The 20,649-nt window shown below is 41.6% G+C and overlaps 1 protein-coding gene across 11 annotated transcripts in view; it reads right to left on the bottom strand.

Annotated features, from left to right (window-relative positions):
* ppfia4 (PTPRF interacting protein alpha 4) overlaps nt 1–20,649 on the bottom strand; it is a 57,021-nt gene that overhangs the window by 15,622 nt on the left and 20,750 nt on the right. For 10 of the 11 annotated variants that reach the window (XR_005441516.1, XM_038697393.1, XM_038697397.1 and 7 more), the window contains exons 3-6: nt 4,346–4,447; nt 3,950–4,114; nt 889–963; nt 111–182 (exon numbers count right to left, since the gene is read on the bottom strand). Coding sequence is in view for 10 of the 11 variants with exons in the window: in XM_038697393.1 (XP_038553321.1) it covers nt 111–182; nt 889–963; nt 3,950–4,114; nt 4,346–4,447 (414 nt within the window). In the remaining variant the exon portion in view is untranslated. Of the gene's footprint in view, nt 1–110; nt 183–888; nt 964–3,949; nt 4,115–4,345; nt 4,448–13,275; nt 13,718–20,649 lie in introns of those variants that run through there. The other variant, XM_038697400.1, reaches the window with a different exon arrangement.

Raw genomic sequence — 20,649 nt, 5'->3', positions numbered from 1 at the left:
TGTGTGTGTGTGTGTACATACAAAGACGGTCGACAGCCATACAAACAAATACTATAGACAGACATAGCATAAAGCACAGAGCAGAAAAACAATCACACAGCCAGGAAGACCTTCCATGTAGGTTTGGATCCATCTGTTCGCTCCACTGAGTCACCGTCCTTCCTTTGTCTCACAATGTTCAACTGCAATGTAGATTAAAAACAAAAACAAAAAATGAACAATGCACAGACTTGCACATTTACTGTCTTTTCTTGTCCCTCAGTGAATCCAGGAACAAAACTCTTTCAAAGGGAAGCCCTGGCTCTCAGGCTGCCAGACAATATGCTCTCTATATTTTACATAACTACAAATATAAATTATACTGAGAAAAGAGAAGGGAGGGGTTGCTTCAGAGAGAGCCTTCTCCTCTTATAAAACTGTATGATCAGTGCAACTTAACAAGCCTTGACTTTAAATGTTATATAACCCGCTGGGATTCTGCTCCCACTGAGCCTGCTGTGAGTATTTAACATACTTTTATCTTAAGAATGATTTCTTTAATGACATTTTAAATGGATTAGTACAGAAGGCACATTTTGTTGTGTGTCTGTCCATGTGTGTTTGTGTTTGTGTGTGTGTGTGTATGAACAAAGGGCAGAGAAGACAGAGCCTCTCATCCAGAGTGGCACTTGAAGCATATATCTGATCAGACTGGAGGCTTCAACAGATGTCTGCTAGGGACCGGACAGATGTTTCACTTACAAATAACCACACATAGGAACACACACACACACACGCAGACACCCACATGCAGACACACACACACACACACACACACGCACACGCACACGCACACGCACACGCACACGCACCCGCACCCGCACGCACACGCACACACACACGCCTCACCTCTTGTGTGGTATTTGCTAGTTGTCCCTCCAGGGTGGCCACCCTCTCCAGAGCCACCCGAAGCCTCTCACGTACCTGACAAACACACCAACAACACACACATCAAGACAAAGTCCAGAAACATGAGGACACACTTATGTAGAAGCACATTCCTGGACTCGAGTATGGATAGATATAATTTAGAAACACAGTGAACTTACAGTTTTTTTCAATTGCTAAGATGGTCAAAACTGAAGCCACTTTTTCAAAATTCTTCACACAGACTGCATTACCAACATGCATCCTGGCCAAACAGTTAATCTCACCTCCAAAAGTCACACAAACCACCAAAACACTTCATATAAGCCTCAAAATAAACTCGTTCAGCCAAAATACCCACTCAGGAAACATACATTGTCACTCATAACACACTGACTGACAAAACACTAACAACAGGAAGCATTACGTACATTTGTTATTTGTACTGATATTTTCATATAAATCAGTATTTCATTATAGAATACAGTTGTTTTCAGTCACTTTGATACATTTCTCAGATCAGAATTGAAATTCTACTTGTTCAGCCTCCACATCATCTAGTCGCTTGTGCACATCATATGTAAAAGCAATTTCTCATTCTTCTGAGAAATTGCATATTGCACATGCTTTGACACATTTATGCAAATTATTATGTACATTTGTCTGCTGTTTCCTACATGCTTACTGTATGTCATGTTGATCACAATGTATTACAGTATACTAGTTCTTTGTTGTGTAACTGTGAATCCGGTCCAATCTCTTTTTTACTGTAACTCTGTACAGTTGAAATTGATCTATGCCATACAGAAAAAGTACAGCCTTGTGCATTTTCAATCATTGTCATCAGAGTTTAGCCATATTTTACCAATACAAATAGTTTTGCAAATGTACCAAAGCGACTGAGAAAAAATCTGTAACATATTTTCACTTTATTGACTGTACTATAGTATATGTTACAAGAATGAATCAGAAATGCATTCAATAATTTACTTTACTAAAAAAGAAGTTCCTGACATTTCAGTGCTGCAATACACCTTTTTTCAGTCGTTTACATAGTTACAGTTTTTTACAATTGCTAAGATGCAATGGTCAAATTTGAAGCCACCTTTTCAAAACTCTTCACACAGTCTGCATTACCAACATACATCTTGGCCAAACAGTTAATCTACCCTTTAAAAGTCATTCAAACCCTCAAAACACTTCATACAAGTCTCAAAATAAGCCCGTTCAATCAAAACACTGGCAACAATTCTCACTCAGAAAGCACACAATCTCACTCATAACACACTGACCTTCAAAAAAATAAAATAAAATAAATTAGGTTTTCATTATACAATAACAATAACATATTTTCACATTGACGGTACTAAAGCATATGTAACAAGAATGCATCAGAAATGCAGCAATTTGCTTTACTATCGTTTATTTGTTCTATATCTGTGGATAGTATTGTAAACTGTGAAAAGTTTTACTGTAAGTTGAAACAACCCCCCCCCTTCTGGAATGTCTAATCCAACCCTGGCAGTCTTCAGGAGAAGTATCTCCACATCCCGCATTCATGGCATCCAGTAAGGTCATCTGGTCATGTGGATGGTGGTCATACACCTTCCACCTCCATGCAGAGAAAAACTCCTCTATGGGGTTTAGGAAGGGGGAGTATGGAAGCGGGAACAGTACTGACATGCTGGGATGTGCAGCAAATCAGTCTGTAACTGCAGCAGAGTGGTGGAATGCCACATTATCCCACACAACAACAAAGATAGGGGAGTTTCTTGCTCCTCTCTCCGCTGGCGCAAGGCGATTATGCAGGTCATCCAGGAAAGACATGAGCCTCTTTGTATTGTAGGGGCCAATGAGTGGTTTGTGTAACAGCAAACCATCATTGGACAGTGCTTCCAACAATGTGATGTTAGCTCCTCTCTGCCCTGGGACATCCACGGTTGCGCTCTGTCCAATCACATTTCTTCCCCTGCGGCGTGTTTTTGCCAGGTTGAATCCAGCTTCATTCACAAAGATGAATGTATGTGCAGTTTCCCTGGCTTCCAGCTCCAAATACACAGTTTTACAGGACTTCACATTATGCATCACTGTGTATGTTCCCCGATTGATTATTGAACAGACATCTTACCTGGACATATTGATAACGGAGTTCTTTCACATGTTCACAGTTTCTCTCGAATGGTACAGTGTACAACTGCTTCATCCTTATTTTATGTTTCTCCAGGACTCTGGCAATTGTCGTTGTGCTGACGGAATTCACATTTCCAAAAGTGATATTGCCTGCCTTCTAAGATTTTCTACTTATTTCAATCTGGTCACTGCAGAAATGCAGTACATTTACCATCAGTTTTGAATGTGTTTTTAACAGTTTTGGACACAGTGTGTTAGCATTTAAAAAATGTGCTGCAGATAAACAGTGTTTTGCAGGTGGTGAAGTAGTAATGAGAAAAGAGTTCATGAATTTTGGAGAAACGGGTTATTGAATGCATTTTGTGTGAAAGCAATGAAAAATGATTCACAGTTTGGTCCACATACACTTCTGTTGCGCTAACTGTGTGAAGAGTTTTGACAATGTGACTTCAGTTTTGACCAACACAGGTAAGCAATTGAAAAAAACTGTAAATCTGTAAATCATTATTTCGTCTCATAATTCATGTTATAAATTGATGTAGCTAATATAGAACACATAGTATTTTGCACTATAATGTCTCAAATAGTGGCTGGGGCCCTTTATTTACCTCAAATGAACAGGAATTTCTCAAGACTAAAAGTTTTTTCACAACAATGTCTTCAGTGGAGTACGTTTACTCTAAAACTCAGTAAGTGCTGAGGTTCATTAACTTAACAATGTGAAAACAACCAGCAAAACCGAAATGATCATAATACATTTGTGAGGGAGGACAGCGATTCTGTTAAAATGGCGTATACAGCAGCACTAAAGGTAATACCATGTCCTGAGGAAAATGTTTCCCCTGAACTTATTTGTTACAACAGACAGCAGCACTTCTACTGTATGTATGCGTGTGTGTGTGTGTGTGTCCACCTTTTCATCAAGAGCCTTGTGGTGTTCAAACAGCGACTTCAGGGCTTTGAGGACCTCCACCTCGCTGGAGACTCCAGATGGAGGAGGTGCCTGCCTCTTCACCACTGTCATTCTCAGACTGCGTTCGTGACGAGACACCAGACACTCCAGGTGCTCCAACAGCAGCTACCGCACACACACAGACACAAATACACACACACACACACACACACGTGAATACACGCATGACCAAAGAGAATACTAATTTAAAGCTTAGAAACATTGTTTGTTTTCATCAGCATCACCACACACTTGCACTTACTATGCAAATGCACTCAGACAGACAGACAGACAGACAGACAGACAGACAGACAGACAGACAGACACACACACACACACACACACACACACACGTACCCTGGTGTTGTTCCTTTCAGCTTTCAGCTCAGATATTTCCTCCTCTTTCTCCAGCAGCTGCTCCCGGCATATGTTCAGCTCCTTCGTCAGGGTGGCAAACTCCTACAACACACACACACACACACACACACACACACACACACACACACACACACACACACACACACACACACACACACAGAGGTTAATATTGTATCACTAATCATGAACTAGCTTTACTTTTGTGAAACTGAGCACATATGCAGCTGCAATCTCACCGTGCAAACACATATGAGCGTGGCTCACCGTTTTGTGACAATATTGGTAAAACAAGCACTCTCCTGGCACTGAGCAGCATAGGATGAGTACATTGCTAGTATCTCAAGGAGGAATACTTCATCAGCAGGTGAAGGCTTAGGGCAGTCTTAAATAATGGGCAGTTCGGGCTGGCTTCTCCTAAAAGAAAACATGTTGTCTAAGGGATGCTGTTTGGGAAATGTTTTCTGTGCACCTGCGATAAGAGGTGCTCTGAGCAGGTGGAAATGACTGTGCAGTCTGATCTGCATAAACATGACCTTAGCTGTGCCACTCTGCCCACCTCTGTGCCCGCTTCTGGGTTTTTGGGGTCCATAAAGTTACAAGTGCAAAAATAAGTGGACTTGGACAAAGCAATCAAAATCACACTTCTCACAGTTCAAGATTTTGACTTTTACTGGTGCTGAGACACATCCATAATGTATCAAAGGAAGAGTACGTGACTCTGCATAAGGATTGTTGATATTTGAACACAAGTGCCAACCAAATACACCCCTCACTTCAGTGCCCCCTTAGAAGCTCTGTCCCCCAAATTTCAAATCTCTGAGGTTTCTCCAGTGTTGAAACGCCTTCGCCCTTGACTGGTTGTACAAATTTCTTCTGTGTTTACACTCTTAAAACATGTCCTCTTTGGCTGTTCCTCGACCATCTCTCATCCTTACAGTGCCTGGAGTCCAGAACATTTGAATGTGCCCGTGTATAGAGCCACCTGCCCTCCATCAGTCCTGTGCACAAGCACTACTTGTTGCTGATTGGCGGGAATAATGTTGTATGCAAAGGTCCACACCACTTTCTTTGTTTTCCATTTACAGAGCCAGGGCTGTGTAGGAAAACCAGAATTTTTTTCAAAAAACTGAATGCAAGCAAACCGTGAGGATATACAGTATTCTCTGAATTTAACAAGATGTACACCGGATTACAATCACTTACTATCCCTTTGACTATGATTAAATACCAATGGTCCTGCTGGAATGGGACAAATCCATTAGACTCATGACTGAAAATGGGTATACATTAACTGTCTGTTGCTGTTTCCCGATTACCAACTAATGGGATTTCCTTCACATCAGCAGAACTGAAAATGGGTTAAAAAGAATGTCTAAACACATGTGAACAAAAAAAAAACAGTGTCATCTTATTCTCTCTGACAATCAAACACACCAATAAAATCCAGTTCCCAGTGATGATACAAGGACCTTTCATAATTATTCAAAATGAATTCTTAGCTGTGTGCGAAATGTGTATTTCACTTCACAGAGACATTTGATTTATTGATGTTCATTCTTCATGCTCTTCAATGTTGACGGATGGCTATGCACTTCGCGGGAAGCTTTTAAGCACTTGCAGCGCTCCAGACTTCCTTTATAGCCATATTTAAAATAACACATGCAATGAGCGACTTAAAGTTGGACCACAATGGTTTCTGGTTGGTTGGGACTCACTCAGTCTCTTAGAAATGGCATATTTGAAGCAGTTTTCAGTGTAGCGTTCAGTCATTTTGTACAAAACTGGCAGCATAGCAGTACAATTCTGAGATACTATATTCTTCTTTGTTAATATCATGCTATAACTGTGTAAATTGATTTAACAAGATAACATCAAGTAGTTGTACACATAAAATAGACTTTGACACGTTACTGAGTAAGGACCTACTTCCTGACATTTAAAGGTTTAGTTCACCACAATTAGAGGAGAAGATTGAAACCACTTTTATATTTGCCCACTAAATGTGAAGCTGTTTAGCTAAGCTTAGCGTAAAGAATTTAAACTAGCCTGACTCTGTCCAAGGGTAACAAAATCCTCTTATCAGTACCTCTAAAGCTCACTAATTAATACAATATCTCGTTTGTTTAATAAGTGAGCTTTAGAGGAACTTGCAGGAGGATGTTGTTACTTTTGGACATAGTCAACTGTTTCCCTTTGGATTTTCATACTAAGCTAAGTTTAACAGCTGCTTCATATTTAGTGCACATACATGAGACAGTCTCTTTCACCTAAATCTTGGCAAGAAAGTGAATATGTGTATTTTCCAAAATGATGTACTATTCCTTTAAACTAAACTAAACTAAATTATATCTGGGCTCATTATGTGCCTGTTCTGGTATATTTACTGTATATGTACTTCTGTACAGTTGTGCAGTGTGTTCCTTCATGTAATGTCACCACACTCATCTCCCACACTATTCAAGACAGCAGCACCACTTTTTCACAGCTCCACAAACAACCACAAATTGCAAACTTGATGGACATTTTGTGCTCTTTTGGAGATGTACAGAAATGGCTCCATTAACTTTAATAGTGTGGGCGAACGTTGAGATGGAACTGCAGCACTATTCTGCTGTGTGTTTGGTTTTTTACAGTATATAAACTTTAATGGCATTTCACCTGGCCATTTTTTATGCTGGGGTGAACTAGTCCTTTAAAGTCACAGCGGTCAAAGGCCTGTGAAGACATGATATAACATAGTTATTGCAAAAACCAAGTGATCTTAAAATGCCTGGCTAGGCTTTTCTGTGAACATGTACTGTGCCAGACTGAAAATCTGTCAACGTGATGTAGTAGGCTACACCCTACTCATCCATTACTTCAGGACAACCTTTAAAACATTTAAAAAGAGTTTTGCAAATCCTGACAATGTCACATGTCTTTTGCTGAAAATGACATGGTTCATGTGCTCTGGTCTGGGATCGTAAGGTCTCCACATCCTGTCCTGCTCAGATAAATCATAGCAGTGTAAACTGATCCTCACACAAGTCTCTGTCAGATCAGTGGAAGAAAAGGGGTGAAAAGGGATGAAACATCACTCCCTGCTTTTGTCCTTCTTGTACAACTACTATTTCAAGATTTGCTATTTAAGCAGCAATTCTTATGTCAGAGGCCATTTCCCGGTCTCCCAGACCCATACTTAATCCATTTGCCCCTATAATTTTCTGTTATTCTGTCTGCCATCGATTCGATTAACACAAGATGAGAAGCCAACATTGCTGCCGTTACAATGTACAACAGAGAATGAGCCAGTGAATCAAAGTTTCTGCTGGAAGTTTATTTTGAATATTTTCTGTGGTTTGATCACACTTGGGCACAGATTGGGTCTGTTTGTTTAATAAAGTGTACTTGTGTGTGTGTGTGTGTGTGTGTGTGCATGTTGTTTTAACATCTCTTTGTGCTTGGTTGGCATTTCCTGTAAGCTTGGCTTTGGTCCAAACCAATACCCAGAGCAGTAGGCTCTCTCTGCTTGACTCAAACACACACAAACACACACACACACAAGTCCTGGTACTCCCTGCAGCCATGACACTGCACTCTTGGTCTCATATTTCTTAACGATGACGCAAACACTGGGCATGAGTAAGAAATGCTTCTTTTAAGCTGTAATCGGGAACTTCCTCATTGTTGCACCTTAAACTATAGCAAAGAGGGCGGAGCGTTACGTGCCAGGCCTGGCCCTGCCAGGTGTGTGTGTGTGTGTGTGTGTGTGTAATGTGCCCAGGGGTCAGCGCTGTAGAGAGTTCACGTACACGTACTTACAGCAAAACACCTGTCAATACACCTGACACCTGCTGGACCCCTCAAGAAAACAGGTGTGTGAAATGGATAAAAGTCCCAGTTTTAAGGAAATATACTGTATATACCTTGTATGTAAGATTAGATTACATTTCTTATATTCTGGCCTTTAGTTTTACAGTGGCCAGTAAAAAATTTAATCTCCCGTTTGCGCTGGTGCACACCCCCAAGCTGTGTGTGATGTGTGTGTGTGTTAAATATTCTCTCTTCGTGCCTGTTATCTGGAAAGTAGGACGCAAAGACTGACTAGTGTAGACCAGTCTAGATTAAATATGCATTGTGAAGTTGTACTTTGTAGGAAAAAACCCTAAATGTATTAAGGATCAGGAGCCAAAAATGGACATGGATCTGGACATCCATACTTTTGACTTTTAAAAGGGAAACTATATATGATACCAGCCAGAGTCTCGTGCTTTGGGGCCCCCTCAATCTTGGGCTAGTTGGCCCATCCATAACTAGCCCCACCTTTCTAATTCCATTACCACTGTAAAACAAAAGACCAGAATGTGTCTTTGCAAGGCATTTAATCTGCAAACTGGCCTGTAGTGTGTTACTGTACTATAGGTTGGATATAACAACACACATACAGTACACTAGCTGATATGATGTCATAATAATAATCTAGATTCAGATCTGAGACAAACAAACAAAATACTTTGGACACTTTGGACAAATACACATGGACACACACAAAAGTATCAACATTTCTGTTAACCTAGTCCATCATGCCGCAAGCAAAAGATCAAGTAAGTGGATTGAGAGGGAGCGACTGGAGAGAGAAAAGAGAGGGAAGGAGCACCGGGAGGAAAGGGGGAAAATGGGTCAGCTTGTTCATTTTACTTTCCCTTATTCCACAGGGGCGCACCAATAGACAGGAGCTCAGCCCAAATCCACCAACAGATGTTGGAGCTCACTGTCTCTTTCAATCATGGCAAAAAGGCTCAACAGGCCACCTCTCGCACTGTCTACTTCATCTCTTTGCCTTTTAGGAGCTCTCTGCGTCCCCCCACAAAATGCTATAACTTAAAAAAATAAAATAAAACAAATGCGAGGAACATGAACTGACAAATAACTAACAATAGATAACGGTATGAATACATAATCTTTGGTAGAAGTATTATATAATAGAACAGAGACTTGGTATATATAAAATATAACACATCACTGTCTATTTAATTTCTCATGAAGGTCTGTCTAATGCTGCCTCTCTGGCAGCTTCTACTGCTTTTGCTTTTGTTCTCTTTTCCACACACACGCGCACGCACACACACGCTATCACTGGGTGCACTATGCAATCCTAAACCCCCCAAACCACGTGGCCTTTGAGAAATCCCATGATGTTTATTCAACTTCACACAAAAGTCAGATACAGACGCAGCTCTTTGACAACACAACCTCGACATCTGTCAGGGAGTATATCATAGAGAGCGGAGAGAAGGTTCTGGGCGTCTGGAGAAATGGCGTTCATATGCCTCCAACCACAATGTGAGATAGCAAGTGGTTACCAAACACTGCTGAGCCCAGACATTGTAAAGGGATTTCTCCCCTTCGCTTCCTTAAGCAGTTTGGGATTAAAGGATAAAAAAATGCTGTGTGTGGGTGTGTGTGTGTGTGTGTGCAGGGAGAGAGAAGGAGAGAGATTGAAGTGCAGTCGGATAAAAAGTCACACAAACACACACACATGAAATCCAAAAAAATATAAGCTTCCTTGTGTGTGTGTGTGTGTGTGTGTGTAATGTGCCCAGGGGTCAGCACTGTAGAGAGTTCACGTACACCACACACCAGAACTATGACTGAAATCGCCTACTCATTCCCTCATTCACTACTACCTACATGATGAAGAATGTGAAAGGTATAGTCTATGCTATAATCAGCAGAAAACTGTGTGTTTGCATATTTACAGTGTCATCTCACAACCAAAGGCAAGGCACTGCATTGTGGGATTTTGAGCAAAAAGCAGTGTATCTGCTTTACAATAACACTTTTTCATTACCTTGTGTAAGAGCACCTACATAATGCATAGATTTACTTCATCTATGAATCTATGAGATGCTTAAGTAGTAACAGCTACCTAATGACAGTTTCAAACTACTAACAAAACATTACTGGATCTTGTATTTCTGCCCTTAATGTGTTTTTTTGTGCTTTTCTCCTGTTTTCCCCTGTAAACTGAGTAAATGTTGTTTACCAGTTGTTGCTGCAATGCACCCAGACAATCTGTGGTGTCAACATTACTTTTCACCTTTAGTCCCTCCCTCTTATCACACTACTGCTTTCACAATTGCTCTCTTTGCAGAGACGCACAGTATATCTGTTCTCTGTAGGTTGCTGAAGGTCGTCTGTGGCAAAATAGGAAAGCGCTACCAAACGTAGATTTAGACAAGGCAGGGGCGAGGGGAAGGGGGTTACAGAATTGCAGAAATAGAAACAGCAGATTATACATGTGAAAGAATGAATGCACTGAGCAGCAAACAGCCTCTAACTTTATGGAAACTTCTGCAATGTTGGGAAAGATGAACAAGACTGGAGACTGAAGTCAAAACAAATATAAATCGATGTCCGCTAAAGCCTGAGAACAGTGAGGCGGGGCATCGTCACTGCCAGCGTCAATTGGTGGGAGGAGAGGAAAAGAGGAGAGAAAGATATGTGACTAAGCATAGAAACGAAAGAGATGGAAACTGTAAACATGACTACTAACTCATTCACACATTGTATTATTCATAGGGTAGGGTGGCAGTATGTGATATCATTTATGCTAATCTGAGGGTGCTTACAGCCCAAGTGCACCTCAACAGCAGTCAGATTGTATTTTGCATCTCTGAAAACAGAAGCACATCCTGAACAAAGCCACATTGTGGTGAATTTAAATGGTGTTGCATTAGGATTTCTTAAACACAGAAGTAGGCTTGAGTCAGCATTGCCTCAGTGCAGTCACTAAAATCACTTTCAATCAGTTTTGATTTTCCTGTTATCCTTCTGTCATTCAGCAATAATGACACAGAAAAGATAGTTTAGATCTTCACTCAAGTACCTCAGCAAAGTCGGACTGAATGAACTGAACATCATTGTATTGTATTGTACTGTATTGCATTATTGTGACGACTAAAGGAAGAAAGTATTTGAGTTTATGCAGGAATGTGTGAATCTACAAAGACCAAGCTTCACCAACAGAAATGATTTGCTGTGCAGAAGCATCGAAGAAGGAGATCCCTCGTCAGAGACTGTATATCATGACTACGCTCCTTTCACTTGCGCACACCAAAAAACCCCGAAATTAACTCTAATGTAAATCTTGGTAATTCACTAAGGAGTGCCACACTGAAGATGAATGCAGAGTCTGGAACTGGAGAATGAGTGAGTCCCCAGGGAGACTCGGATATCACCGCTCTGTAACTCTTCACCACTGCAGAGAGAGAGAGTGAGGTGGCAAACAGCAGAGAGGTGGACTCGACCTTCCTCTGACAAATCTTAGTCAACACACACACACACAGAACTGTGACAAACATCACCACCACCATAACACCTTACCCGGGTGTTGGCCCTAAGTAGGCAGTGGGTAATCTGTTGCCATGACACCACCTGCACACTGCAGGCGTCACCATAGCAACGGCTCATTAGGAAAGTGAAGTGTTTCAGCAGCACACAAACTTTGCATGAACGTTTCATCAGACATACGCAGACGCACATCCGATGTGGGTGCGAGAACTGAAACACAGACGTGCACAAAGCCGAGCAGAGAGATATTCCCTCTGTATATGATGGCGGAACAGCTCTTGGAGACCAGGAAGTGAAGCAGCTGACTGCGGCACTTGACAGATCTCCACTCCAACTGGCAGACAAGTCTCACCGAAAACTTTTCTATAAGCTTCCCTTCAGAATGCAGAACATGGGAAGTAAATAAAGAAAAAACAAACAAGTTCATCTTTTTTTCCTTTTTGGTTATTCTTCATGGTTGAGACAGATGTGGTAAAATTAGGTTTCTGCATAATCATTGTGTTGTGAGGAAATCAGCATAAGTGAAGCACGTTAGGGATAAATCCAAGACTGACTGAAGCTGTGCCAGCTCTGGACTCTGAAATGCTGATAACACTATACAGCAAATATGCTCGGCGTAAATATAACTCAGTAAATCCCACTCTGAACACCTGAAAAAATGGGAATCTTTATGTGAAATCCTAAGCATAAGTGAATCTAGAAGAGTTTCAACCACTTTTTGAAGGGATTTAAATATAAACTAGCAAAAACCCACCCTGATTATTGGCCGTAATGTTGATCGACGCAGCAAAAACATATTTTACAGCGATAAGGGGAGTGCATAGCTGACACATCAACTATGTCTCCCTCCCTCAGGTTTTCAAAATATCTTTTTCTTATGGTTCAGCAAACAAAGGTGTCACATCCTTGCAAGTTCTCTAACTTTCTCTCCTCCTCTGTAACCATTGAAGGCCTGAGCCCAGAATAGCATCCATTCAAGCATCCCAGCTTTCTTCATTAAAGCAAAACAAAACCTGCACCAGAAAGAAGGACAAAGAAAGAGAAGAAGGAGGAGAGGGGAATACTTCCTTCCTCTACTCGGATGAAAGGAGGAACACAAAGAGTTTTTGTTGTGCATCAATAGAGTCTGTCTCTCGCACGCATGATGTAATAAACATACGGTAAAGCGAGCACACACAGCAGTCACAGAAAAAGACAGAGTTCCCTATCTGTGCATGACAGATACTTATCTCCTTTATTATCTTGGACAATTGGAGTTTGAAAACATGCAACTAGCCACATCAACCAGTGAAAAGCCTAAGTGGAGGCAGTGTGCCCACATGTCTAAACCTGATATGCAATTTGCATCACTGTGAAGCATTAATCATTCTTCGCAGTTTGATTGAGGAATGGCGGTGAAAAGGAGGGAGGAGAAGGGGAGGAAGAGAGGAGGCCATATCTCAGCCCTAGAAAAGAGATATCAGCACTGAAATCAATACTCAGGCAAGGACATGTGGAGACCACAGAGAGAGCTATTTGAGCTGCAGCCAATCCTTCACCGGTAACATCCACAAACTGTATGGGTGCTGAGTCCCTACCTGGTACATGTAGGTGTTAAAGTGGGTCCCATTCTGAAGGTGGATCTTCACTGTGGGGTTCATGGTGAAGGCTAAACATATCAGATCCCTCAAATAGACCCCCCATAAAAAGAGAGACAGAAACAGTCAGAAAGGATGAGGAGTGATAGGAAGAGATAGAAGAAGAGAGGCGATGAGGATGGAAGAGAGGGCTAGTTCCTCGTGGTCGTGGTCGACACTGAGTGCAGCAGGACTGGATGAGATTCCTCTGCTGCTGCCTCTGCCCTCCGCTCGGGACAACAGCACTCCGCTAGTCAGTCTGCTCTAACTACAGCCGGGACGAGAGACAGCAGGGAAAAGGGGTAAGGAGAGAGAGAGGGGGAGAGAGAGAAAAAAGAGAGGGCAGGGAGATGGATAAACAGGGACAGTCAGAAAAAAAGGGGGAGAGCAGGGGATGAGGTAAACATGGATGATTTTGATCAGAGAGAAAGACAAAATGAGACAGAAATGATGAGGGCTGAGGGAGGAGGAGGAGACGCAGCGGTTCGTAACGATCAGCTGATGGAGGAAGGAAGAGGGTTTATACAGGGACCTGGGGGCTCGGGCCACCTGTTCTATACTGCTCACACACATACACACACACACACACACTCACACACACATGCACAGGCGCATGAAGGTTCAGGCACTGAAAGGAGAGTTTTTAAGTCACATTGGGAACTAACGCCAAGAATTAGCATGAAATTAAACGCTCTATTTCCTCCTAATAAAAAGTCCAGTCACTGCTTACTCAACACAAATTCAAGAGACCCATTTTCCTCCAGCATGACATTCTGCGTGCTGATTCTTTCTATTTATAAATGGCAGCCTGTTTCGTCCGTCCTCCCTCAGTAGGACTTCATAGCGCACGCACTTGACTGGAGTCTGAAATACTGTCCAGTGCTTTCATACACAATATCTGGTATATTTTATCATCATATTGTTAGTGTTGTCTGCACTACAATTGGTGTTATTTGACTTTGATACTCATGATGTCAGTGATGCCAGAGCTTTTTTTGTCATATAATGTTGACAGCATAACTATTTCAGGGCACTCCACTGACTTTACACGTACAAGTAATTTTAATTGTCAAGTTGAGTACTACACATTACAAAACGCGGTGGTAGAGGTATTGAGATCTTCAAAGGTACCATTTTTTTTACAGAAAACCTGCATCGGATGTGGGCAAACGTGCGCATTTACCAGACATGGAGGGTCCTACAAAAGAATCTTTTGAGTTTTGTGGTGGACACTATGGCACAACCAAGTTTCCACAATACCACACTGAAATGTTTATTACATACACAAGATGCATCATGGAGATCCAGGCTTTTTTAAGCTTGACCCGTATTAGGGACTAAAATTCAGCATATCTTAACCACTGTTGCTTTGATTTTGACCCAAACTCGATCGCCCTTTAATACTGATTTCATGATTCAGAGCTAACATTGTTTAAGGGTCTGTTTTCCTGTATTTCTACTGATACTGCTTCCTATTTACACCGACACCACAAACTGTTAATAGTTTTGTGCTTCTGATGAGTGAAATGTAGAGGAATGGTTATGAATCTCTTCATCAGGTGTGAGTAATAGTTATATTTATTTATTGTCTAACTGGAGCACACTAAACGGACTGTATATACTGCACACAAATTCTCAATATATGCACATTAACCCACCTCTAAATAGAAGATCTTGTTGTTGATATAGTACCTGGCTCTGCACATCCGGCACATAGTAACAATCTGACCTTTATAGAGATAGTATATTGTCCAGCTCTTGCATATACTCCCTATATCTTTAAGTTTACTTATATTTGTTTGTTTGATATATTTCTTTAGCTGTATGTCTGTATCTGTATTGTCCTGTAAACTTGCTCTCTGCGTGTATATTGACACAACTGGAGTCATATTAATTGAACATGACAGCTAAAACAGTTTTACAGTAGAGTGTCTCGATGATTAAGTTATGACAAGTGTAATTTGGTACAACTGATTTGACTGTTCATTAATTTCAGTCGGCATTTCTCCCCATTCATTCATTTTCCCCATTCATTCATTTTAATTCTCATAAACCTCCTGCTTTATCACTGACTGGGCTCTCCCACTCACTACATTCGACATCATAACCATTGGGAGTGGCAGTGCATACATGTACAAAAAGACAGAAAGACAGAAAATGTCTTTCCTGTCTACAGGTCTAATGGCTTGCACCTGGTTGTCAAGGAAACAGGGTTCACAGGAGAGAGAGAGAGAGAGAGAGAGAGAGAGAGAGAGAGAGAGAGAGAGACTGCGAGTGAACAGAAGATGAACCAGCGAGATGGACAAGTCCCCACACATCAAAACATCCTTTAGCGATTGTGGTGACTTCCACCGTTAACTGACAGCGGCTCACTGCAGGCTCCAGCCTCAGCATTACATCCACTGAGTAGCCAAACCCCAATGGCCACTGCTGCCATCTGGGTTAGTGATGAGACAGAGACTCCTACTGGCAGCACAAGGTACTCACACAAAACAGCAGCAAACCAAGTCATGATGTTCATATTTCTGCACAGAAACAGGCAAAACACGCATGTGAGGAGGCCGGTGCACAAGCTTTAGAGTAGCTAGTGGTTTCTAAAGAGAGAGGAAGCTCTTAAATGAGTTTGGCTGATTGCACACGCAGACGTTTGGGTCCATGATTAAGACGAAGGAGAAGTAGGAACACAAGAGTGACAATGGAAGCTGGGAAGAATTCATGCATGGTGATAACTTCTCATCCTTGACATCAGTGGGAGCCAGACTTGGCAGAACCTGAGATATATTGTCAGAGACAGAAACAGAAAAAAATCAAACAAGCACTGAACACACAAAGACACAGCACAAAGCACACATGCACATCAGCACTACTGTCAAAAACTCCAAAACCTTGACATATTTGAAACAGCCTTTTCTGCAGCAAAATTCACAGAAGTGGGAGACCTCTGACTACTTTTTATCTGACTGTCTCTCACATTTTTCTTTCTCTCCTTCTCGCTACCTCAGTCTCTCTCCTCTTGCTGCTGCCTAACTACACTTGATTTCTTCTTTCACACTCAATCCACTCAGGCTCCTCCATGCTTTCTCTCTCATCCCTTTTTCTCAAACATTGTTAATCTCAGCTGAACCTTCCCTCAACACAGAGCAGCCATTTTACATCATAACATAACATGGAGCAGAGGCCATTCCACCACTGCTATGTATAATACACAAATTATTTCCCAAATACAAATAAATAAGGGCACACGTTTGGTTTTAGATCAGAAGAACGCCTGCACACTGAAACCAAATCATAACTAACAAGATTGTAAAGAAAATGGTCATCATTTCTTCAAGTCTAACAAAATAACTGTATTAATACGTAATGTCATACACTAACCCTTCTGAAAACTGCATTTAGTGTCAGTAATAGAAAATTGAGACTGAGATAAGGCCGTATTTGCATCCGTGACTACAAACCACATAAAATAAATACCACATGCAAAGACTTATTACACTATAAACTATATTTTTGGTCACCAACCAAACCTAACCTTCTTGTCTCAGGAACACTGTGTTCTGCTGCTATTGTATTGATTACTGTTATAACCTTGTCACCTGTAAATCAGCAAATAAATGCGATGAACGATTGGATTGAAATGTCAGTCAAGATATTCACAGAAAACCAAAAATAAGGTGGTGTAGAGGAAAAGTCAGAGCTTCAAAATGATTTGTATTGTATTGTGTGTGTGTGTGTGTGTGTGTGTGGCTTACTTCTGGGGACCATGAACGTCTATACAAATGGAAATGTATCTAATATTTGAGATATTTCAGTTTGGACCAAAGTGGTGGACCGACCAGCTGACAGACCAACATTGTCATTGCCATAGATGCTAGCATAAAAGAATCAAAATGGTTCAAACTATTAAACGACTAGATAGTTACAGATCGACTGATTAATTGACTAATCTTTCACTAATTATTTCAGTTCTATTTTTTTTTGTAAAATATGCAGAGGAGGAGGAAGTGTTTGCAGAGCCTCCTGTCAGGTTGTGTCTAGCCAACAAGCTCCACCAATAAGGTGGTTAGGGCAGCCTGTACATAGCCTGAGAGGGGAAACCCAGGGGGAAAAAAGGTCCATAGTTTGTTGCTGCTGATCAAGAAGCTGTGAGCACAGTGTTTAAATAGAAGATGATGACTGTAATTTTGAGCTCATCTTGATTATGAGGGACGAACACGACACACTGTTTTGAGAGATTTTAACAAGACCCTCAAATTGCTACTGTAAAAATGTAAAACTGACAGGGACAAACCTGGGAAATTACACCTTTGTATACACAAACACACACACACACACACACACACACACTACTTTTGCCCTGTGCTTTCCAGATAACAGACACAATAATCACACAGATTTGGCCACCCTTCTAGATCACCTCCTTCCTCATCACCTCATTCTCTTGCTCCACCTCCTCCCTTGAGCCCCTGTCTAAAGCACCTGTGTCAGCTCCATCTCTCTGTCTCTCTCTCCTGCTGTCCTCATCACTCAGGGCTTACCTCCCTCCATCTCTCCTTCATCGTGTCCTCCTCAAGCTCCTGCTCAGCCCAGAGGGAAGCATATTACCACCACAATGCAAGAAATTGCAAACAGCAGACACTTTTTGTATAGGCATCCACATCTGAACTCTACATGCAGCCCCTACTAGTCTGGTCCTGAAATAGGGAAATGTTCTCCTTTCTATAAATGTAAAGATATTTTATTCTCACATCTTCATGAAAAAAACATGTAAATCTGTTTATTCAGAAATTAAAAAAACAAGACTACATAAAAACAATGCTTAACCAGTTTAAGTCTTGCTTACATTACCGTAATACATACAATCCCTACTACACACAAACACACCGACTCATTCCCTGAAAAACACACAAACTAACAGACATATACTCCAGAGACCACACAAACAAACACACACACACATACACACACACACCACACACACACACACACACCACACACCACACACACACACACACACACACACACACACACACACACACACACACACACACACACACACACACACACACACACACACACTCAGTCCATTCCAGCTGCTCTGTTTTGTAGATGAAAGTAAATCGTGGTTCTAGAGGAAAGCAGAAGATGTGTCAAACACAGTTGTATTCATATTAATCTTCATATTCAAAGTAAATAAACTGCTCCAAGGGTACATCCGGCATAATTTTCAATAATCTCCTCTCTTCCCAAATCCTTAATATAGCTAAAAATGGCTGTGAGTAATGAGTAGCCTAGGTGTTGAAGTGTTTGTGCGTGTTTGTGGAGGTCGGGAACGCTGCTCTTGCCCTTCACAGAGTGCAAACTGCAGTGGCAGGATGTAACTCTACACCATTGTGAGTGTATGCGTGTGTGAGAGCGAGAGAGAGTGAGTGTGTGTGTGTCTACAGTACGACTACAGTAACTGTAACTGTAATGACAGAGGCACGCCATGCACCTCTCATGGCGCCTGAAAGAAAGTCGCCCTGTCCTTCTCCTAGGCCTCTGTCCTTTGTAGATTGGAAAACACACGGATGGAAACATGGAGCGTGGGTCTGAATACAAAATCATTACTCAGTGGGGCGACATGGCCACAATGTCAGGGACATTTCTCGCATTATTGAGAGTACAACTAAAAGAATAAAGTTTCCTAATGTTAATTATGAGTGAACGTATTTCTCAAGAGCACCAGCAAATTAATTCAACAAGGTTCCCTCTACAATATATTGTACTAGGTTAAAGTCCAGCGCTCATCTAGGTTAAAAGCTTTGCTATAAAAGGGTCTAGTTTATTGAAAATATACAGTAGTAGCTATATTTTATATTCACACCACAGAGCACACAAGCATTTCAAAGACATACTTTCTGAAATTGAAACATCTCCTGCAAGTGCTGCTGTTTTGTGTGAAAAAGTATTTGCTCCCTTCACATCTGCTCATCTGCTCATCTGGGTGTGATGGGTGGCTGTGAGCAGCGGCTGCTTAGTTACAATTGATTTGACTGTTTAATGCTAAATAACCTGCGCTATTCCTTTTCCTTCCATCCATAATCTCATGTTCCGTTATCTACCTACGGCATTTCACCGTTCTCGATTCTACCGCTGGGTTGCTCCTCATCTCAAACCCTCTTCCAGCTGAAACTTCTAAAAACTGCTCATTCAACATTACAGCCTTTGGGGAGTGGCAGTGATGTGATGGCGGCAGAGGGAGAAAAGGGAGTGAGACAGAGAGAGGAGCACGGAGAATGAAGCACGAAAGACTTTCTCTCACGCAGGTTCCTAAAACACTCAGCTTTTCCTTTCATAGCTCACACACACACACACACACACACACACACACACACACACACACACACACACACACACACACACACACACACACACACAGACACACACAGACACACACACAGGCACACACACACACGATGCACAGGCCCCATGCGAGTCCCTTTCTCTAGGGTCTGATGTTTATTCAGATACACATATTAAACCAATAGAGCAGGTGTTAAAATTGAGACCTGAGCTTTGTTCACAAAGCAATAGATCGGTGATACAAAAAACATCTTCTGCAAGTGTAAAGTGGCACAACACCAACCATTAGCTAACTTGCTTACATGTAAAATCCTTGGTGGATGTTTGTTGTGGTTCTATAGAGCTCTGGACGACAGGACACATAAGGCTCTGTCACTGGCTTAGAGAGCAGCAGCAGTAGCACACAGCTCTTTAAAAATGATTCGGCTCTAATCTGGTCAGTACTATGATGGCCATGGTATGAAGCATTGCAGCATTGTGTGTGTGTGTGTGTGTGTGTGTGTGTGTGTGTGTGTGTGTGTGTGTGTGTGTGTGGTGTGTGTGTCTGTGTGTGCACATCCATCACAAGGCCATGGATGATTTATTTATGAAATGTGATTTTTCTTTCTCCAGCCTTGTAACTCAAACGCACTCACTAAAACACACACACACATACACACACACACACACACACACACACATGCACACACACATGCACACGCACACACAGTGGTCATACTCAATCATGCTTTGCTGTTACACTGATGTACAGTATTTGCTCTACCAAGAAATGATTTTGTTTATTTTGGGATGTGAGGATTTAAATCCTGTGTGTGTAATATGCACATGTTTTGGAGGGATGGGGGGGGGGGGGGGTCAGTTAGTGTGAGTGTTTATACCTTTATGGTGATCGTGTGAGCGTGTGTGTGTGTGTGTGTGTGTGTGTGTATGTGTGGTTACTCTGGCAGTTCCTTATTTTTCCACCGGTTTAATCCCTCACAAAGTACCATTTCG

This window comes from Micropterus salmoides, unplaced genomic scaffold (assembly GCF_014851395.1).
Source record: "Micropterus salmoides isolate LMB-PRFRI ecotype aquatic unplaced genomic scaffold, ASM1485139v1 Ms_hic_scaffold_4, whole genome shotgun sequence".
NCBI classification, from domain to species: Eukaryota; Metazoa; Chordata; class Actinopteri; order Centrarchiformes; family Centrarchidae; genus Micropterus; species Micropterus salmoides.
Note: the sequence above shows the minus strand (reverse complement) of the source record. Positions and strands in the feature narration are given on the sequence as shown.